Source organism: Pelobates fuscus, chromosome 12 (genome assembly GCF_036172605.1).
Source record: "Pelobates fuscus isolate aPelFus1 chromosome 12, aPelFus1.pri, whole genome shotgun sequence".
NCBI lineage: Eukaryota > Metazoa > Chordata > Amphibia > Anura > Pelobatidae > Pelobates > Pelobates fuscus.
The window spans coordinates 87,875,324-87,898,370 of NC_086328.1; the positions used below are offsets into that span (position 1 = coordinate 87,875,324).

At 40.3% G+C, this 23,047-nt stretch overlaps 1 protein-coding gene and 1 long non-coding RNA gene across 3 annotated transcripts; both read left to right on the plus strand.

Moving 5' to 3' along the window:
- Positions 1 to 7,981: 7,981 nt before the first annotated feature.
- On the plus strand, positions 7,982 to 16,855 carry LOC134578642 (uncharacterized). 2 transcript variants are annotated; one of them, XM_063437626.1, is made up of 4 exons: positions 7,982 to 8,032; positions 10,262 to 10,950; positions 12,050 to 12,358; positions 13,269 to 16,855. In XM_063437626.1, the coding sequence occupies exons 2-4, from the start codon at positions 10,266 to 10,268 to the stop codon at positions 13,532 to 13,534; spliced, it is 1,260 nt and encodes a 419-aa protein (XP_063293696.1). In that variant the 5' UTR covers positions 7,982 to 8,032; positions 10,262 to 10,265; the 3' UTR covers positions 13,535 to 16,855. The 2 variants fall into 2 exon arrangements, with proteins under 2 accessions (XP_063293696.1, XP_063293695.1); XM_063437625.1 differs by lacking the exon at positions 7,982 to 8,032 and adding an exon at positions 8,714 to 8,854.
- A 4,415-nt stretch (positions 16,856 to 21,270) lies between these two features.
- LOC134578810 (uncharacterized) lies at positions 21,271 to 21,690 on the plus strand. Its single transcript, XR_010086135.1, has 3 exons — positions 21,271 to 21,305; positions 21,411 to 21,559; positions 21,660 to 21,690. It is a non-coding gene; the product is annotated as an uncharacterized LOC134578810 (long non-coding RNA).
- Positions 21,691 to 23,047: the final 1,357 nt, after the last annotated feature.

Below are 23,047 nucleotides of genomic sequence, written 5' to 3' on the forward strand. Positions count from 1 at the left end.
GCCTAGGGCAGGATATGGTAATTATAGAGGCAGAGCGAGAGGTAGAGGAGGTCCTGGAGGGAATAGTGGTAGCAATAGAGGAAGTCTTAGTGGAGATAGGTACTATCCAGCAGCGCAGAGACCCCGCGATAGAGAAGATAGGGACTTTGTAGGGTTGGCTGACACAGTCATGGAGGCCTATTGATACCGACCGGGCTCCATCCCCCTAGGCCGAGCGGAGCCTATGGTCGATGTAGCAATAGGGGGAAAAAGGAGTGCGTTCATGATCGATACTGGTGCTGAACATTCGGTGGTGACTGACCTAGTTGCTCCTCCATCTGGAAGAACTATCACCGTAATAGGAGCAACTGGAAGGAGTGCTGCTAAACCGGTTCTTAAAAGTCGACTCTGTACATTGGGAGGCCACGTAGTGAAACATCAATTCCTTTATATGCCTGAATGTCCAGTCCAACTGCTAGGACGTGATTTGTTGTCAAAATTACAAGCACAGATAACGTTTCTACCTAATGGAACAACATCTTTAAAGTTCAATGGACCTTCAGGTATAATGACAATATCTGTACCAAAGGAAGAAGAGTGGCGACTTTATACAGTGTTGACTAGCCAAAACCCTAAGAGTGATGAATCCTTGTTCAATATACCAGGAGTGTGGGCAGAGAACAACCCACCAGGACTTGCTCGCAATATTCCACTAATTCAAATTGAACTGAAACTTGGGGTTTATCCAGTGAGCTTAAGACAATACAACATCCCACAAAAGGCCAAGAAGAACATACAATCATATTTGGATAAGTTCATACGGTATGGTATCCTAAAATTCTGTACTTCCCCCTGGAACACCCCATTGTTGCCTGTTCAAAAGCCCGGTACAGATGAGTATCGCCCTGTGCAGGACTTGAGAGCAGTCAATGATGCGGTCGTAAGTATACACCCAGTTGTGCCCAATCCATATAACCTGCTTGCTTTAATTCCGGGCGGGGCTACCTATTTTACTGTCTTAGATCTCAAAGATGCCTTTTTTTTGCCTTCAAATTGCTGCGGAAAGCCAGTGTATCTTCGCATTCCAATGGGAAAATGCTGTAACGGGCTCGAAACGCCAGATGACTTGGACAAGACTGCCCCAAGGGTTTAAAAATTCACCTACCCTATTTGGATCAGCTTTAAGTCAAGACTTACTGGATTTCAAGTCCATCCCAGGAGAGTGTGTACTATTGCAATACGTCGATGATTTGTTGATAGCGGCAGTTACTAGAGAAATTTGTCAGCAAGCAACACATGATTTGCTACACATTCTCTGGAAGGCAGGATACAAGGTGTCCAGGAAGAAAGCTCAGTTGTGTCAGCCAACTGTCAAGTATCTGGGATTCCATATCTCTGAAGGTCAAAGAATAATGGGGCCAGAGAGAAAAGAAGCTGTATGCCAAATACCAATACCCAAGAATAGAAGACAAGTGCGGGAATTCTTGGGGGCAGCAGGCTGCTGTAGGATATGGATTCCCAGTTATGCGATATTGGCGAAACCTCTTTATGCAGCTATAAAAGGCACAGAACACGATCCCTTCCTGTGGACCCCTGAACAGCAAAAGGCATTTGAAGATGTGAAGAAGGCTTTGATGAGTGCCCCAGCATTAGGTCTACCTGATCATACACGCCCATTCTACTTATATGTACACGAGCAAAGAAGAATGGCTGTGGGAGTATTGACACAGTACTTGGGATCATGGCAACGACCTGTTGCATATATGTCTAAACAACTGGATGCAGTGGCCAGTGGTCTTCCACCTTGTCTAAGAGCCGTAGCTGCCCTGCTGCTGCCCTGCTGGTAGCCGAAGCTGATAAACTCACTCTGGGTCAAGAACTCTATGTGCGAGTCCCGCACGCAGTACAAACGTTGCTAGACTATAAAGGCAATCATTGGTTTAGTAACAGCCGCATGACTAAGTATCAAGCTATGTTGTGTGAAAACCCAAGAGTGCATTTAGAGACTGTTAACACCTTAAATCCAGCTACCCTTTTGCCACAACCTACTGAGAGTCAACATGATTGCCTGGAGGTAATGGATGAAGTATTTTCAAGTAGACCAGATCTTCGTGACTTTCCCATCCAGAACCCTGATGTCCAGTACTATACGGACGGCAGTAGTTATGTGAAAGAAGGGATTCGCTATGCAGGATATGCAGTAACAACCATAGACAAGGTGATAGAAGCTCGTCCATTGTCAAAAGGAACATCGGCACAGAAGGCAGAACTAATTGCACTAACACGAGCGTTACAATTGGCAGAAGGTTTAAGAGTGAACATCTACACGGACTCCAAGTATGCGTTTTTTACCACTCATTCCCACGGAGCTTTGTATAAAGAAAGAGTATTATTGAATTCAGAGGGTAAAGAAATCAAGTACGCAGCTGAGATATTACAACTACTGGAAGCCGTGTGGGAACCGAAAGAAGTTGGTATCATACATTGTCGGGCGCATCTGAAAGGAGATGGTGATGTAACCAAAGGAAATCGGATGGCAGATAATGCAGCTAAGCGCGCCGCTGAATCAGGAAGACAGGAGTATGTGGAACATATAGCTGCTCTTATACCGACTCCACTGTCTCAATGGACTCCAGTTTATACAGCTCAAGAAGAAGAGTGGTTAAAGACTGAAACTGGGAAGTACCTGGAGAACAAATGGTATCAGTTAGAAGATGGAAGAATAGTTATTCCAGCATCACTAGCTGTAGAAATTGTCCAGAACTATCATAACGGGACACATTCTGGAAGAGATAGTATGGAAGAATCTCTCAGGAAACATTTCTACATACCAAGATTGTCCAATTTGACTCAAGCCATTGTACGAAGATGTGTGATATGTGCCAAGAATAATGCAAGGCAAGGACCAGTGAAACCACCGGGAGTCCAGTATATGGGGGGACTCCCTATGTCCGATCTTCAAATAGACTATACTGTAATGCCTAAATCCGGTGGACATCGCTACCTACTAGTAGTTGTGTGTACCTATTCAGGGTGGGTAGAAGCATGTCCTACTCGTACAGAGAAAGCAGGAGAAGTTGTACGATTCCTGTTGCGAGAAATAATACCCCGATATGGACTACCATGCTCTATAGGATCGGATAATGGTCCAGCCTTTGTTCACCAGTGCCTACAACAACTGACTCATATGCTTGGTATTAAGTGGAAGCTTCATACGGCATATAGACCTCAGAGCTCTGGTAAAGTAGAAAGGATGAACAGAACTATTAAGAACCAATTGGCAAAGATGTGTCAAGAGACTCAGCTTAAGTGGAATGTTCTTTTGCCCATAGCTCTGTTGCCTATTCGTAGTACACCTACCAGAAGGATGGGTCTCTCACCTTTTGAAATCATGTATGGGCGTCCACCTCCCGTACTTGGTAACTTAAGGGGGGATTTGAGTCAGTTGGGAGAAGGAATTACCCGGCAGCAGGTTGTAGAGTTGGGTAAAACTATGGAGGAGGTACAGAAATGGGTACAAGATAGATTACCTGTGAATATTTATCCCCCTGTTCATAGTTATCATCCAGGAGATCAAGTATGGATTAAAGAGTGGAACAGTGTACCGTTAGGGCCTAAGTGGAGGGGTCCTTATGTTGTTCTTTTGTCTACCCCTACAGCTATAAAGGTGGCTGAAGTGACTCCGTGGAACTCCAGGGTTAAACCAGCAGCAGTAGATTCTTGGCAAGCTACAACAGATCCAGAGAATCCCTGCAAGATCCGGTTAAAGCGCACGACTCAGTTGGAGTGACGAGGAGATATCGGGATTTCAAGTGTGTTTAAAGAGATCAGCAAGTGAGTGTTTTGACGGCCATAATAAAGCCTGACCACTTACCCACGTGTCATAGCCAGGGTGTCTTGAAGGGACCTCTGTGAAGGGAAGAGAGGACCTGCAGAACTCCATTCCTTGCAGCCCTTACCTCCTGGAAGCTGAGGTGCCATCGCACGGATGAAGACTGAGGATGAAAACGTCGAAAGAAATGCTTTTGATAATGTATATTTTTGTGATTTTAATTATTCAGGAAGGTAGAGGTACCGACACACCTAGCTGTGAGGTTTGCATTAAGACTACTATAACAGGTAATCATATTTCCCAGACCCTAATTTGGCATTCACAATATGAGTGTAAAGGATATGTATCTAGGTGTAGATACTTAGGAATAGAGTATAGTGTATGCCATTTAGGAGTAGGAGAACCTAAGTGCTTCAATCCAGAGTATCAACCCCGTACAATTTGGTTGACCCTCCGGAATGGAGACCCACAGGGGACCCTAATAAATAAAACAGTATTAGAAACCGTACATTCTTCGGGTGTTCTGCTATTTGATGCATGTAAGGCGATATCAAGTGGTAGAAAACCGTGTAATGTATGCGGGGATCTTAAGTGGGAGAGAACGTATGGGTCTAATGATAAGTATATTTGTCCCAGCAGTAAAAACAAGTACGTAAATCCAAAATGCCCAGATAGGGATTATAATTATTGTCCATATTGGTCTTGTGTGGGGTGGGCAACTTGGGGACAGACAGTAGATAGAGATATGATTGTTACTAAGTTGCCTACCAAACCATATTGTAAGTCTATGGAGTGTAACCCAGTCCATATACTTATTAATAATCCTGAACAATTTATAGATAGGTTCGGAAACTTATTTGGGTTTCAGATATATGGGACGGGTTTGGATCCTGGGACAATATTATTTATAGGGATAGAGACCGATACCGTAGCATCCCAAACTCATCAGGTTTTCCATTCTTTTTATGAAGAGATGAGTGTAGAAAATAAGATCCCCCATAATGCTAAAAACCTGTTTATTGATCTGGCTGAGAGTATTGCTGGTAGTCTTAATGTGACCAACTGCTATGTGTGTGGAGGTACTAACATGGGAGACCAATGGCCCTGGGAAGCAAAGGAGGTAATGTATTCTGGTTCTGAGACTATTGAACAAATAATATCTTCTCAAGCCGATTATCAAATGAGTGTTAGAGGTAAATCTGAGTGGCGATTAAAGACCTCCATTATAGGTTATGTTTGCATAGCAAGGAAAGGAATAATGTTTAATACATCTGTAGGAGAATTAACTTGTCTAGGGCAAAAAGCTTATGATGATAATACAAAGAATACCACCTGGTGGTCGGCTTCAAATGTCTCAGAACCACCTAACCCGTTTGCAAGTTATGCCAATTTAAAGGACGTGTGGTTTGATCTATCTATCACATCTAGTTGGAAAGCCCCGGCAAATTTGTACTGGATCTGTGGTCAGAAAGCCTATTCAGAGTTACCACAGGACTGGGAAGGGGCATGTGTGTTAGGTATGCTCAAACCATCCTTCTTCTTGTTGCCTATTGAAACAGGAGAGACTTTGGGAGTTAAAGTATATGATGTGAATCATAGGAAGAAAAGGGGACCCCTAGAGATAGGTACCTGGGAAGATAATGAATGGCCTCCCCAGCGTATTATAGATTATTATGGGCCAGCTACATGGGCAGAGGATGGTACTTTTGGTTATAGAACCCCAATATATATGCTCAACCGTATTATAAGGTTACAGGCAGTGGTTGAGATAATTACGAATGAGACATCACAAGCGCTCAATCTCCTAGCGAAGCATAATACTAGGATGAGGACAGCCGTTTACCAAAATAGATTAGCTTTGGATTACCTATTGGCAGTAGAGGGAGGTGTATGTGGGAAGTTTAACCTAAGCAATTGCTGTCTTCAAATAGATGATGAAGGGCAAGCAATAGCTGAGCTTACTAGCCATATGGTTAAACTAGCGCATGTGCCTACTCAGGTATGGAAAGGGTATAATCCAAATAGTTGGTTTGGTAATTGGTATGAGCAGTTTGGAGGACTTAAGGCATTGGTAGGTGGAGTCATGCTAATCTTAATGCTGTGTCTTCTCCTACCATGTCTTGTTCCTTTGGTAGTTAGGTCTGTGCAGGGCATTATAGAAAATATAGCAGAAAGAAAGGCTGCTGCACAGATAATGGCCATATATAGATATGAGGCTCTAGATCAGGGAGAACCAGTGCAGGAAGAGGAATGTTGAGAGATTCATGTCATTAATCGCAAAGTCTGGTCTGGTTCATGGCAACCTGAGGTATATGCAAACTATGGTTAAGTGATGCCTCCGGAATTGTGAAAATATCAGAGGCATCAAAGGGGGGAATGTGGTGGAATCTCGGTAAAAATAAATTTAGTAGGCCGAGATTACCACGTGGCATGTGTACGTACATATACTGGTGTATCGGTCGGTTGGTTGCACGTGGCAAAGATACAATCAGTAGTGTACGGAGCATGTGCGAGAATACCGGATGTAGTATTCCCCTCCTCCATAATGCTGGGCAAGCCATGCGGTCAAACAGGAAGTTAGTTGTTTGATTGATTGGGTAAGAGTATGTGTGGGTGGAGCTTATTATGGGAGGAGTTACATGCCTATATAAGGAGCCTACACTATTGTCCGGGGCTCAGATCTTGTTGTATTTTGGTGACATTAGTCCCTCTGAGTCCCGTTCGGTGAATCGAATAAAGAATCTCTTCCTTCCTGAAGAAACCTGTGTCCATCTCTCTGTGCTTGGCTTCCGTCAGTTTCTCCGGTATCAACACTACATCATAAAAAAAACCTTTGCATTCAAACACCAACATCCCTGTATTTAAATGCCAACAGAAACAGACTCCCTGCATTCAAGCATCAGCATTTTACACAAATGCACAAACATTCACAAAAACACCATGCAAAAACATGCCTACGTTCACAAATAATGCAGAACCCTTGAAGCAGATCCACAGCTGGCAATGAATTAATTAAAAATTCAATGGAAATTCTGCAATTTTTACTTTTTCTCTAAAACTCATTGCAATTAACTCTTTATATGCAGCTTTGAGCTTATTCCTATTTCTCCTGACTGCTGTTATGAAACATGTTAGTGTGACTCAAATAGGAAACAGAATGAGGAACCAGTTTGGATCAGGAAGTCAGGTGCAGTCTGGGAAATAATACATTGTTCTAGATCGAGAGACAAAAGAGTAATTTACCAAAGTGAGATTTGTTGGGGTTTCAATGTGAATTCAAACTAAATTCACTTTAAATTTCCAACATATATCACTTTAGTAAATAATGTATTTTTAAAAATCAGTGAATGCAACAGACATGTTAATATTTTATATGCATTAAAAATTATGTGTAATTTTTTTTTGTGTTATTATTATAATGATCAAATATACGGTATTTGAGCCTCATTGGCTTTTTATATTTAAAGTGGTGAAGTGGTGTGGGAGCAGTGATCCGGTCATTTCAACTCTGCAACCCTACATTGCAGGGTTAGAGGGAAACTATAGTGCCAGGAAAGTTGTTTTTTCTGGCACTATAGCTCCCTATAGTGCACCTCTCTCCCTCCCCACCCCCTTTTCCGTGGTGCAGAAGGAGTTAAAACCCCTCTGTCATTTACCTGAGCCAGTCGAGCTCCGCTCCTCCCACGGGCAACTGAAACCTAATGCACATTTGTGGCCGCGCTCACATTAGTATTTCTGCTATAGGAAAGCAGGTATAATGCTTTCCTATGGGGTTTTGGGTGATACTCTATGCCCTCATGTATAGCGTGAGTACGTCCAGCGTCAGTTAGGCGACTAAAAGTCGCCTAACAACCTGGAAGTTGCTTTGGTGATTGCCTGAGAGACAGTCACTAAATAAGGAGTTAACCCTCAAAGGTAATTATTGCAGTTTATTAAAAATTGCACTCTGCCTATAGTGTCCCTTTAAATCCTCATCTAGTGGCTGTATTCCTGACAACAACTCAAGGTGATTCCTCCTCCAGAACAAATAAAAATTGGTTTGGGAATCAAGTGCTTCTGATAGCAACATTTGATTGGAGGAGTGCAGAGTTTTGCCGTGCATGCGTCCAATGTCTAAAGGAAGCAATAGTTTGGAGATCACGAAGACGTCAGAAGGCATGCTGATGTATTCGACGGTGGAGCGGACAGCTGAGGTGGAGGAGTCCCAGGGCTGTAAACGAGGTAAACTTTCATATTTTTCATCCTCAAAGTGGGTGGATAGAAGGTAACCTATAGTCCCCAAATAAGGATTGTTGTTTATGGGACTATTTGTTTTATTTAAAGTCTGCCTATAACGTCTGTATGTCTAACTCAGGTCCTCTCTGTCTGGGCTATTACAAAAAAAAATATAAGATTTTTAAAAATGTCTATCTATATATGATATATATATATATATATATATATAATGTATGTATAAAATGAGAATTGTAAATAAATCAAAGTGAATTTTAAATTTAAGGCAAAAATAGATGAATTGGAAAAATTCTCCAAGTCAGGTATACTTCCAGTTTGGCTATTTTGGTCTAAAATGTCAATTTACTTTTGAATTCCCCACAATTCTCAAATAAAGAATTGTCTTTCTCTAGTATATCTGACTCTCTCTCTTTCTGTGTGTCTCTATATCTGTCTGTCCGTTTCTCTGTCTGTCTGTCTGTCTGTCTCTGTGTGTCTGACTCCCTGTCTCCCTGCATGACAGAAAGATGATGAATACATTGTAATCAGCACACAGGAAGATAATAATTATCTCTGAGCAGTAGGACTATTTGTATAATGTGTGCAGCCTGTGATTGGCTGCCGATGATGTCACCCTGAGAGTAGCTGGGAGGAGGGGGCTGATTCTTGTCATCCAGTGTCACAGTCTGCAAACACAAGATGCACACACGCCGACACAGGCTCACACACAAAGGACATGCACAAACAGAGACACGCACAGACCAGCTATGCATAAATGAATCCGACTATACTGAAAACCTCAGCACTTAAGGAGGGGAGCAGCTGACAAAGGTACTTGTGTCTGTGGTTGAATGAAATGTGTGCTATGCTATTATTATTTTATTATCATTTTGTACAGAAAATAGACAATAAGCAGTAATATTTGTTTGCAGACCACAGAGTCTTTTTTGTCTGTGCAGAAACATGCAGTATATGTTGAGATTTAATACAGTGAATAATTGGTAATATTTGTTTGATTGTGCTGTTATCTGTGTCTGGCTCAGCATTTATTTACAATTTCCTAATTCTGGGTATGTGTGCTTTATATCATGGTTATAATGCTGAGCATGCACAAGTTATCTGTAGCTGGCTCAGCATATATTTCCAATTTTACAATTCTGTGTATGTGTGCTGTATATGAAGATTCTAATGCTGAATGTGCATATTATGTATTAACTCAGACACAAACAAAACAAACGCATATCACACTCACACACCGCATCTGCATGCTTGAATTTCCATGTTGCGCCAAGTATGTGCCTAATTAACTTTGCAAGAGGTGCAGGCCATGTATGAACAGTGCAGTCACTTATAATGTACAGGTAGGTAGGTAGCCAGTGTGTTTATAGGGGATTGCAGAACCAAGAGAATGCAGACATGGGGAGCAAGCCACTGCAGTCTGCAGATATTGAAGCATAGAGCAAGCCAAGGAAGGAGCATAGGAGAGAGAGAGATTAAAATTAAAATGGGAAGGAGAGAGACAGCCAGAGAAGGTCATTCAGTGAGAGAGCGGAGAGAGATAGGAGGGGAAAAGACAGATAAAGAACTCTAGAGGAAAAATGGGAATAATAGGGGATAGAAGAGAGAGAGACACACAGAAGTGTATTTTGAAACACAAGGGGGAGTTTGTATGGTGCAAAGCTTTAATTCCTTCAAGCCATCTGCACCGCGGATATCAGGTTCTATTGATTGCTTGATATCCTGAGCAAGTTATTATTATTTTTATAATTCATATAGCATATTTCACAGCACTTTTCTATAGGGATATAAACTAACAGTACATATACGATTAACAAGAGATGAAAAGCACCTTCTATAATGATCCTATAATCAAGAGGAGATGGGGTATTTAAATTAAAAAGGTAAAGTGCAGCATATTAAGGAAAAAGAGTATGCAATTATACCTGCATGTGTCATGGGGTAAAAAAGTAGTGTTAGCAGTAACGGACAGCTGTATCTGGTAGCAGGCTTTTTGACACCAGAAGATAATGGAAAATAGAGATTACGAATAGGATATAGTTGAATTAAATAAATATGAAAGAGTGATATATATACATGTGCATAACTTTTATGTGAATTAGTTTTTTTCTTCTTTTTTTACACATTTAAGAAGTGTTATTTGCTGTATGAGAATTACTAGTCATTGTGTCAGATATAAATATGTTTTTGCCCTTTCCTTATATTTACTTTTCTCTCTAGAACCATGCCCCCTGTACCTCTAGAAGAACGTTCGGCTCCATTGCCTCGTCCCCGATCCCTTCCTCTACGCACTACAGTATATCCCTGTCTAGCACCCGAGGTCAGAGGTCTACAACCAGGCCACCGTGCACCCTCTCATGCTGACCTCACTCTGCCTGGTCCTCTACCCCTTCTTCAACCAGCACGTTGGCCTAGGGAACCATGTTCCCGTCGAAGGGGCTCTCCCCCATCTCCCTCACCAAAATCTTCTTCATGCTTCCGATGGGCTCTTCACCCACTAAAATGTGGTTGTCGTGGTTGCTGGCGTCTTCTGCGTCCTCCGCGGAAATCTGTGGGTTCATCTTGCAGCTGCGATCCAATTGTGACTTTTGACCCGCAGTATTTTGGAAGTTCAAAAGTCAGCTATGATGAAGATGATGATTACAGTGTACGGGCTATTTGGCCTGATGAACTGGCACGCAAGATGATGTCACGGACAAGAGGTGGGATGCTTGGGGGAGCACCACTGCTATTAGACTGCAGGGGACTAATGGGAATAGGGGTAGACGAGCCATTGCCACCACCACCACCTCCTCCACCAGCATCTCCTCCACCCTTGTCTCCAGCTAGGACTTCGGATCGTCGACTACAAAGTTTGTACCTTCTGCTAGAGCCCTTGAGTGAAAAAGAAAACACGGGAGAAGGGAGAGGTGAGTGCTTGATAAAAAGGTTTAAAGAAATCTGAGAAGTTGGGACGATAAAAATTAATGTATTCATTTGGATAGTGCTTTAAAAAAACTGCAAGTGGCTCCAATATAACAATTAATGCTAAAAGTATATAAGACAAATAAGATAGTAGACAAACCTGTAAAACAAAGGTAGACAAACCTGTAAAATAATGTAAAGAAACAGGTTGAAGGTTTGATAAGTACAAACGAAAGGTAAAATGAGAAAGCAGTCATTTCTACACAGTAAGAATTGTAAGGAATAGAAGGGGAAGTTGGTGACGGGTGAGATATGTAATCCTAGGGGAGCTGTTTGTAAATTCTTACTCACGGAGTTGGAGCCAGGCCCTAAAACTGACTAACTCTTGTATACCTCACTTATGACATAATCCAAAAGGGACTCCCAGATTAGTTCAGGAAGCAGGAAGTGGTGACACCCAGATTTTACTTAATTAATGCAATTACTCTGCCTGGAAGAATCAGCTTATACACATCAAAGAAACAGTCATGTGTTTGTGACACATACCAGACACACGTGAATTAATTTAGCATGTAAGAACCATGATGTCAGCGAGTTTCCTGAATGAAAACTTGAATAGGCACTGTAATGTGTCTTAGAATGACAATTCAATGTTAGAGGGGTTTGCTAGGGTTAGTAGTGCCAGCAGGATCATATAGTAATTTCAATGCAGTTGTTTTAATTTAGTTTGTTTAACACTAAGTCAATCATATTGGTGTATGTAAAAGAACAAAACACAAAAAGACGATGGTAACTCCTGTCACAACTTTTGTTAAATATTCTGCTTTATGTGTACAAAAAATGAAGTCTTCTGAGTTGTGTAGTTGAATATTACTTGCAGAATTATTTACTAAAGCGAGAATTAGAAGAAAATTTAAGGTCAAAATAGCCAAATCGGAAGAATTCTCCAACTCAGATATGTTTCCATTTCAGTTAATTTTGCTTTATATTTGAAATTTACTTTGAATTGTCATGTTAGTGAAAAACCCTGTTGATGACACAGACAGAATGAGTTTTTCTTTTCTTTACTGTCCAACTAACTGTTGTCATACACATTCCTTCCAGAATTGATTGAACCCATCGTTGATGAGTGTGTTATGCAAACGGAGGTGACGCCGGCGCCACCACTCTCTCCCGACATTGAGAAAACTGAGTTGAGCCTCATCTTGCCTTTCCTTTTTCTGGGCAATGAAAAGGACGCCCAGGACCTAGGGCGCATGGTCACCCTCAATATTGGGCATGTCTTGAACGTCACTACTCACCTACCCTTGTACCATGTGGAGTCAGGGGCTCTTCGATATAAAAGACTCCCAGCCACCGATAATAGCAAGCAAGATCTCCGGCAATACTTTGAGGAAGCCTTTGAATTCATTGGTAGGTGACAGGTTGTTTACTTTGTTTACACTACAATGCCATTTTCATTGTAAAGAAATGTAACACAAGTGGACTATGAGACTCTGAGCTCCGAATTTAATAAAATTGCTCCTTTTTGGGAGCATGCTAGAGAATAGCCAGAGAATCTGTAATTTAGACTATAAAGTCTGAATCGTGTTTACATTTCTCTTCGATTGAAGCTTTACAACCAAAACGTTAAATATTTATGAGGCTACCTCCGGACATGCTTCAATGAAAAAACGAGGCTATTCTATCCTTACTCACTATTCTGACTAGTGTTTAGATACATTAGGGATTGGTGGTTCCGCTGTAGATGGTGGTAAATAAAAGAGCTGCCTGTCCATATGAATTCCATGTACAGTGTCTTAGTAGAGAATCTGTCTCCTATGAAAAGTATCTTTAACAGAAGTATGATATTCCCTCTTATTAAAGCATTTAACCCTTTGATTAAAATATTTACTAAATAATAACGTTTAGGTTAAAATTATTCCAAAGTGCCATGTTGCTTACCTCTCTGATACAAAAGTATAAAAAGTTAATTCCATTTACAATCCCTTTAGAAATGAAACAGCTTATATCTGATGTACGCATCCCACTTGTGCTGTCAGAGTCAGTTAGTGTTGCTAATATTGAAGATATTTCCTCCAGCAACTTGTTATGTGTACGTGACAGGGCCAAACATAGCAAGGGAACTTGCATCTGCATTGAAGACAATCGATGTAATAGAGGGAGGCTTAGATAGATGCACTTCATTTATGTGTCCAGAAGGGGCACTATTAAGACACGTACAGTTTGGATATTAGAAAGTTGATATTGAAGCCCTATAATTGTCTTGTTTATGTTACATATGAATGTTTTTGTGATTGTTGTTCTTTGTTCTCTATTGTAGAAGAGGCTCAGCAGGAAGGAAAGGGAGTGCTAATTCACTGTCAGGCTGGGGTGTCCCGATCAGCAACCGTGGTTATTGCATACCTGATGAAGCACACCCTGATGACAGTAGGAGACGCTTATAAGTTTGTGAAAGGGAAACGTCCTATCATTTCTCCCAATCTGAACTTCATGGGGCAGCTTCTAGAGTTTGAGTCCGATCTGAACGCTGGGATCACCCCAAGGATCCTCATCCCCAGACTGAGAGGTGTGGAGACAGATGTATAAGATTTGGGTTGGGGAGTGAGGAAAAGTGGGGAAAGCGCAAATATACATGACTTGTAATAAACCAATTGGAAAAGGGATTTGCAGAGATTGAAAAGAATAGGATGATCTGAAGGGAAATTCAGCAATTTATAAACCTAACGAGACAAAAAATATTATATTTTCAATAATCTGCAATGCCAAAACCCCAAATCCCACACTTTCCAATATCAGCATCTTCTACATCCTACAGGACACATACACTTAAACCAAATCGGACGTCTAATTCTACATTTCACACAACTTGCATCCTCAGAACCCTGAGGATATGCCATATGTCACAAAAGGATACAGAACCATATATAGTCTATATATAACTATAGACCAAACATGAACTACAGCTGAATGTCCCCTTTGAAGCTTTCTCTCCTGGAGCTCCTGATTCAACATAATGGACAGTTTTACAAATAAGGATCCATATTAACACAAAGATGAATCAGATTTTTTTTTTTTTTACCTCCATGAACAATGGAACCTCTTAACTTACACAATTGAAAGTTCATGAGCTGTAAGATAGCCAGAACCCAAACTGCGCAATAGGGGTAACCAGACTTTATCATTCATTATTGTGTGCAACTGCTCAAAACATAAGCTAGGAACATGTTTTTTGGTTGTTTGGTTGTTTGTTAGTTTTGTTGTTGTTTTTTTTTTTCAATTGTGGGTAGGTGTAGTCCAAAAAAAGTAAGACTTTTTTTTCCCCCTCACTGCCTTACATGTGTTGCAGCATCCTGCAACAATATGGATATATACAGTTTTACTCTAAACTAACATATTTCTCAAGAGGTGGAACAGCTTCACATACAACAACCCTAAATCTATTCCAAAAAAAAATATTCTAAAAAACAACTGCCCTTGATTCCTGAAGATGAGCAGTAGCATTGGAAAAATGACCATTTCTGTGATAATTCACACAGTACAAAGCTTAATACATACATGACTTTCACATGTGTCACAGGACTAGACTGCACATTCATAAATTCTATGGTAGTACAGCTTTAGATCCTACAACCCTTTAAAAGCCCCAGTCTGAAAATTAACAAAAAGCTGTATTCATAGACCTCACAAAGTCCCATATTTGTCAGACAACAAAACCTGCTTCGAAACCCCCCAAAAACTACAATCCTCATGTTGTTGATAGCCCCCAGACTAGGGCCATACACAAACTGCAGACTACAGCTATACATTCACTTGTCCTATGTGATTTGTAGCCCTCTAACACAACAAAAACTGCCTCTTAATAGTCCACGTTTCCAGGCTACAGTTTGCAAGAGTCAAATAAGTCACGGCTTTCAATGATACAAAGCCTGCCTCCTATACACCATAGGAGATGCATGTGCAGACTTCAGTTATACAAACATAGTTCACAATACTGCATTCACATAACCACACTGCACAATACAACACAATGCTTAGACCTTACGTCTAGAAACCCGTCATTCTCAGACAGCACAGCCTCTGACTGCACAATATGTATGCTTCTAAAGCTTCAGTCCCTGCAAGCATTTACAGATGACAATCTGCATGCCAGTGTCCCTTACAAGACGCCTCTAATTTTTGACTAACTATAACACACTCTAATAAATGGTTAGGTGTGATTTAAAAAAAATATATATATAATTATATTTGCATTCAAAAAATGCTGTGCAGGCTCTGTCTAGCAATACATACACTTTGCAATTTCAGATTCACCAAAGGGTTATTATAGTGCAGGACAGTGTTTGTTTGTTTTTAACCCTTTAAGGACCGATATTTCCATACACTGCTAACAATCTAATCTTTTAAAATCATATTTCAATATTGTATGCCTAAGTCATTTAATGGAAGCAGAGCTTTATATAGTTGCCAGTGCTTAGTAAGTAGGAAATCTCACGCAAGCAAAAGTCTCGGTGCAGGAGATTTTATGACGGCAAAGGACGTAATTGGTTCTTAAGGGGTTAAACCTACTAATTTTGAAGTCAGAGAGAAAAGGAAGACAAAACAGGTATACAGCTGTGGATGCATAAAACAATCACTATAAATTTATGTCAGTGCAGATGCATTTGCATTTCAACAGGATTTTTCCTTTTGAAAGGCAAAATAAATAACCTGATCTACATATGTACACAAACTCTTAATATGCACACATGCATATATTCTCCTACTTTCACATGCTGTTGTGTTATATCAAGTGTACTTGCAGACATTGCAAAAAAAAAAAAAAACTACAACGTGTTATCATAGAGTTGCACTAAATTTTACTATGGATTACAGTGCATCTCTATGGTTTATTTAGGTTTTTTTTTCCCTTCAATGACAGCAACACCTCCAGCACACCGTGATGCAGGAAATAGAAGCATGACATGAAAAATTTAACAATGAGAAAAAACAATGCTCCAATCCCAATTTTAATGCACCGTGAGACAGTGCAACGTAGGTGAAATTTACTCATTTGAAAACCCTGTTCAGTTCAAATGTACTTTAATCCCCAAATATTGTGGTAATCAGATTACAATTCCTGTCCAAAAGTCTAACAACATTTTAATTTACAAATGGTACGCCTTCTTTATAGAAGAGATATGTTTATACATACATATCTATGTATGTGTGTGTGTATATGTGTATGTGTACATTTTTTTCTTATCTACACATTTTTATGTACGCCAGAATTTTTATCTACTCATACACGTACGGCAAATCAGAAAATAATTAGACCCGCAAGCATGATTAGAATCCCTGGTTACAAATATTCACCAATATGAAGAGATTAGAGAACATTAAGCTTGGGAAGAACAGGGTAATCCTTCTTTAAATGACGGACTTAGACTTGGTTGCACAGCAGAGAACTGGAACACACGTCGGAAAGGAGAGAGAATGAATGAAGCTAGGATTTTTTTTTACAAAACAAATGGACAATATTTTTTTAATAAAATATTTTGCAACACAAATCATTATGTGCAATAAGGATGTAATACTAATGTGCTTTTATATTATACTGGGGAAACGTGGGAAATTGAACGGATATGTAGCACCCTGTATCCTCCTGCCCACTGGAGGGGTATTCTCTTTTCATCCCAGAACTGTGTCTTAAATCTCTTCCATGAGGGAGACTGAATTACCTCGGGCATTAAATTCCCTTATTACACTGTGAAACTGGACAGACTTTGAAATACCCAAACTGAGGGTTATACAAGGTGCCCCTTACATCATTGAACCCTGTGTTTGTTCCTTTAATTTTTTTCTGGGGAACATATAGTATTTATTTATTGGTGAACCTAAGCTATTTATTGAAATAAAATTGTTTTTTGATATTGAATTGTGTATATTTTCATTATATTGTTTATATAAATTATGCATATGTCCCGGTTATCCAAGATATGGTAGAAAGGGCCAGAAAATGAATATAATCATCTCAATCAAGGTCACATGTCCGACAACATGCTTGCTCACATATAACCGCATTTTATAGTGCTCTATGCATGAATAGGTGTCTTTAAAAGTGAGCATCAGGACGCTAGCAGCAATTAGGATTGTTTGAGGAAATCTCTTTGTGCCCATACATGTAGCGGAGTGATTCGTATTAATTTTTATTTATTTTTTGTTCATTCTTTCTTTTATTGAGGCATGTGAATAATACAGAATAAAGGAAAGGCAAAGGGATTATAGCAGATAATGGTGCACACATATTACTATAGACACCCTGGTACAAGCTCCTGCGTCAAGTGGCATAATTTTTAGAATAAAATAACAAGAAAAGTCAAGTTAGGCAAACACGTCTTAAGTAGATTACAAGAGTGGTATCCTGATTAAGTTGGGACATGAGTATTATGATGTAGGAAAAAAACATGCTTAGTATATTATGCATATTAAGGTTCGCTCATTGGTTTTAGTTGGTCATTCTACCCATGTAGCAATCAGAGGGTAGAGTTACTTGAGAAAACTTTCAATAGGCATACAGGCTAGCAATGGGGAGCTAGTATGAACTGTAGAGGGTTAGTATGCACCCTAGCCCTCATTGTCATGAATTTGGAAACCTAACACGCAAAATAATAATCCTTCTAAAGGTACAAAGTAAATACTTAAACCGGACCTTAGAATGGCCGGACTGGTATTAATAAGAGGAGAATAGTCAAACCAAGCCTAAGTCAAAGGGAGCCATAGAACAACCAAAACAAAATACTGGAGCCAAGTCAAGGGAACCAGAAATCAGAGTAGTCAGGAAAAAGACGATTCAATATCAAAATAGCACAAAACCACATACAAACGCACTGTTGGGACACTATTAAACTAGGAACCACAACAGGACACTGAGACACTGGCTAAATGTGCTTTTATATGTTTGGGGGCGTAATTGATGTAGTCACGCCCCCAAGATGTGAGAGGGCGTCTGTAAATCCAGCCTTTAGTACTGCCCTTTGCTTGACGTTGGCATGCGTGCGCCGCGTCATAAAAAGGGGCGTGCGCACAGCGGCTGGCGTCCAGGATATTAGCCGATTGGGCAGGAAGACTGGAGGAGGCGGTCCGCCTGAATCGGGGAAACACCTGAACGGCGAACCGCCAAGGTAAGTATAGGATTCGTGACACTCATGCTACAGCCATAGAGAATATTAAATTGTCAGGTAGATATGCAGGATAAGAAAAATGAGAGCATAAAATAACTATAAGAACATGTGCTTGGCATAAGAAGCCAAAAAGAAAACATGTGAAGCCAGAACCCACAGGAATGGTGAGAGCTGTGGGACTAAGGGAGATTAAAAAGACCAGAGGGTTCAGCCCACACCCATCATATAATGGGCATTTCCCCAACAAGGAAAAAGACTCATGACTCTTACATCTGCACCACACCAGCCACAGGCTCCTTCACAGCCCAATGCACCAGTCTCACTAGTCCCAGCATGAATTGTGACCAGGACTTGGACTTGAGGCCCTTTGTGAGGTTGCTCCAGCTCACTTTTAGTAGAGGTCTTCCGAGGTAGTGAGCAGTGTCCAGGTATGTATCCCAGTATGGGCCGTGGCCCAAGAAGGCAGTAGATCATTGCCAGGTCGAGCCTTCCGGCGCTAAAGTGATTTCCGTGGCACCAGCTTCTGCTTTCCTGCTTTTAGTACGTCAGAGCGTCGCCCAGGAGCTGCCGAGTGGTGCAAGGTAAGGATGGCGTGGGCAGGTTTTCAGCAGGCGACGGGCCAGAGTGGACCAAAAGATCGTAAATAGGTTGTCCAGCTTTTACAAGATGGTCATTTGCCAGTCTTAAGGTGCTGGGTTGCATAGTTACAGCATGTCAGCTGCTACAGGGGAGTGGTCATAAGATCGTCACCAATGAGGTTCGGATGAAAGGTGCCTGGATAGCCTAAACTGGGAAAGAGGGTCTAAGATAAGATAGGTCTCAGAAGAGGTGTGTGGCAATCGGCTGAGGGATCAGCCACCTCCCTCGCGGTCACTTTTAGTAGCCCTCTGGTAGGCCGCAGGTCCATCTCAGGAGAATGCCGTCGATCTCGGTCAGAAACACAGAGAGGTTGATTACAGAGGGTACCAACAACTTGGTTACGGTAGGCCTAACATAACACTTCAAGACATGCAATTGACAGGTACACAGGCATCATGGCATTAATTTGTATAGTAAACTGGCTAAGCCGAATTCTAATAGAAAAAGAGAACGATGCCTCAGGAAAATCTGAAAACACAAAGCACTCCTTGTGTTATGGGCAAATGCAAATATTACAAGTTTTAGAATGAAATGTTTTATTTCTTAAACTGTGTACTTTGTCTTTAAGAGATATTGCAAATTGACAAGGTGTTAGAAATGGAACATATTGTTTTTCATAGATGTTTCTTTAAGCAATAACCTCAGTGCATAATATGTTTGCGCCATTTTGTCCCAGACGAATTACAATAACAATAATGCATAAACAAGCTTCAAGGCTATACTACGACTCTTTCAGTACACAATATACTGTGGTAACCCCAAGTTAATGGAACTTCCCCAAATCCGGGAATCTCCCACGACTGTGCACTTACGTCTTAGTATAAACAGATAAGCTATTCAGACTTTAAGATGCCATCTTGAACTAAGTCAGGAACATTTCCATGATGTATGCACCCATTAGTTATGGCCTTGTATCTTTGCCAAATTAAGGGAGGTCCTAAATTGATTTAAAGTAGACAAGTTACTTTTTCATATATGAACTATGGTGACTCTAAAATGAAGACACCTTACATTCCTAAGGACAATGAAGCATTAGTGTGAAAATCACAAACAAAATAGAAATGAGTTTTTAAAAAAGTTAAATACATTGAGAATCTACTTAGCTCAAATATATACTTTTGTTTAGCAGTTTTGAATGCTGTGACTGATATTCGGACTATGCAGGTTCATTCACTAAAGTGAGAATTCCAAGTTAACTTTCAAATTTTAGGCCAAAGTAGCCAAACTGGAAAAATATCTCACCTTTTCCAATTTGTATAGTTTGGCCTGAATTTGGAAATTCACTGTGAATTCAAAATGTATTGAATAACCCCGATAGGGATCTAAGGCTAAACCTTTGCAATATTTGGTCTGCTGACAAGAATTCACTCAATAAATATTTTATTCCGACTTATTACGTATACATAGTGGGCAGTGGAAGAAATCCCTATCTGTCCTTTAAAAATGATGTATAAACTGTATGGGTACATGTAAATAGAAACAGATATGTTACAGTGGAACTAACATATAGAAACGGTTCTAGAACGCTCTGTCACAAACACGGAATCCTGGAAAGGCCATGGTCATGAAAGGGTTAAACCCCTTTACTCTGTGTTAGCTGCAGCTTTATTCCTCTATCCTTGCATTGTGACTTCATTCATTGTCTGCTTTGTGCAGCAGTTATGATGTCATGATGCTACAGCTGACATCACACCAGGTCTGTCCTTTTCACTTCATTCATTCAGAACGTTTGAGGCAGACAGTGCAGCCATGAAGACTGTCCTGTTTTTTCTTTTCTTTTCATTATTAATGTCATCCTCTGGATATCTGAGACCATCGATTCTAGAAGTAAGTATATCCTACACACAGATAGCTGCGATTTACACCATATTTGTAGAATAACTTCATTTCTATAACCCGTCTTCTAACCTGAAATCACAGTTTTTCAATTGGGATTGTACTATACTTAGTTCATCACCAAGGAAGGTGTGGTAATGGTATAAAACCCTTCCATAGACTTTGCACATAGTATATTGCAAATACAGTATCTATAAATTATTGTCTGAAAAACTAATTTTGCATCAAAATCTGCATTAGAACTTTTTTTGTATAAGAACCTATTAACAACACACTTTAAGACACTTTCACTTCCATATTTTTTTAGTCCATGAAAACCAACTTCTGCTGGTGTGTCTACCTGGTGGTCGGAAGAATGCTCAGCCTGGCGATTGGCTTTGGAAGGAACCAGGAGCCAGTTGATGATGAAAGAAGACGTGTATGTCGAGCCGTAACCTGACTAAACTTTGGCGTCTAAAAGCCACTTAATGAGTAAGAATTTTAAGCTTTTAGGGATTGGGGCTAGATAATTCAGTAATGCATGGACCATTTTGGCAGAATAATGCTCAGAGAATGGTGATTATATTTGAATTACAGATACATTGTACCTAATAAATTTCTCCACATGAAGATACACAGCCTGGAGACTGACCATGGATGGATCCAGGAGCCAGTTTAAGATGGAAAAAGACACATATGTTGAACCATCACCTGAGTAAACTTTGGGGTCTGACAGCTACTGAGTAAGAATGTTAAGCTTTTATGGTCTGGAGCTAATTAATTCAATCACATGTGGACCATATTGGCTAAAGAACACTCACTAAAACATGTTTATATTTGAATTGCAGAGTCATCGACCCAATAAGTTTCCGCAGTGGAAGATACACAGCCTGGAGACTGACCATGGATGGATTCAGGAACAGGTTGAAGATCTAAGAAAACATGCATGTGGAGCCATCACCTGAGTAACCATTGGGGTCTGACAGCTACTTACGGAGTAAGAATTTTAAGCTTTTAGGGTTTGGGCTAATTAAGTCAATCAAACATGGACCATATTGGCTAAAGAACACTAAAACGTGTTTCTATTTGAATTGCAGAGACATCATACACAATAGCATTCTGCACACAAAAAAAAAAAAAAGACAAAAATAAAATAATATATACATAAAAAATAAAAATAAAAATAAAAGTATTCCCAGCCTGGAGACTGACCATGGATGGATCTGGGAGCCAGTGAAAGATGAAAGAAGACACATATGAACAGCTAGGTAAGCGTTTGACCATTTTACATTTTGGGCCAATCAGAGCTGGCGCTGAGGGACCTCAGTGCTGGGATAAGGTAATTGGTTAAAGGGTTATTTAACCCTTACATTGCCACAAGGGGGGAGGGCAGAGGGACACTATAGTGTTAGGAGTAAAGCTTTGTATTCCTAACACTATAATGTTCCTTTAACATATTCTGCAATGGAAATAAAACATACAAGGAAATGAAACCAATCAAAATCTGGTATTGAGGAAACACGTAAAGATACGAAGGCCGTTCTTGATCTAGCTTACAGAATACAGTGAGTGGATTTAGTTACAAATGGCAACGTGCAGTATATTCTGATGGTGAGACATATACCGGGAGTTTTAAAGGGATACTATAGTCTCCAAAACAGCTTCAGCTTAATTTAGTTGTTCTGGTGAGTATAATCATTCCCTGCAGGCATTTTCATGTAAACACTGCCTTTTCAGAGACGCTGAACTTTCCTCTTAGAGATACACTGATTCAATGCATCTCTATGAGGAGGTACTGATTGGCCAAATGGAGTTTGGCCCTGCCCCCGTCCCACCTCCTTACTAATTTCAGCCAATCCAATGCTTTCCCTACTGAAAAGCATTGGATTGGCTAAAATCACGAATTCTGATGATGTCAGCAAAGAGGCGAGTCAGGGGCGTGGCCAGCGCAGCACGGAAATGAGGGACGTTTTATTATTTTATAGGGGGGTAAAGGGGGGTGCAGAGGGGTAAGCCACTTAAATGGTGGTTTTAACACTATAGGGTCAGTAATACAGGTTTGTGTTTTCGACCCTAAAGTGTTTCTTTAAATGAGACTTTAAAAAATAGAAACATGTTTTGCTTTGTCAGAATGAGAGTTGGCTCTACTTATTTTCGAAAAATCATTGCTTTTATCCGAACTGTATATTTATATTATGGGTGTGTTTTAATAGTGTGCATTTCTTACTAAAAGTCTCAGTGGTATCTCCATTATAGAAGCAAGTGTGACTTTATACTTTTTTTTTTACTTCAGACAATGTACCATCAGATGTCCTTCAAGAAGCCCAGGTCTATTTGTTTAAGGATAAATGTTGCAATGGCCCAAACTGTAAAAACAAAAACAAAAAAACACAAAAACTATTAGCGGTGATTTGGACTATTGAGATATTCCTGGGGCAGTGGAAAAGGGAGGACTTTGCCTTTTGTATCTAACTGTATGATATCA

Excerpts from the sequence above, each read along its gene's own strand:
- LOC134578642 (XM_063437626.1), top strand. The coding sequence starts at position 10,266 with ATGCCCCCTGTACCTCTAGAAGAACGTTCGGCTCCATTGCCTCGTCCC. Across the intron at positions 10,951-12,049 it reads AAACACGGGAGAAGGGAGAG|AATTGATTGAACCCATCGTT; the intron begins GTGAGTGCTTGA and ends CATTCCTTCCAG. Across the intron at positions 12,359-13,268 it reads GGAAGCCTTTGAATTCATTG|AAGAGGCTCAGCAGGAAGGA; the intron begins GTAGGTGACAGG and ends TCTCTATTGTAG.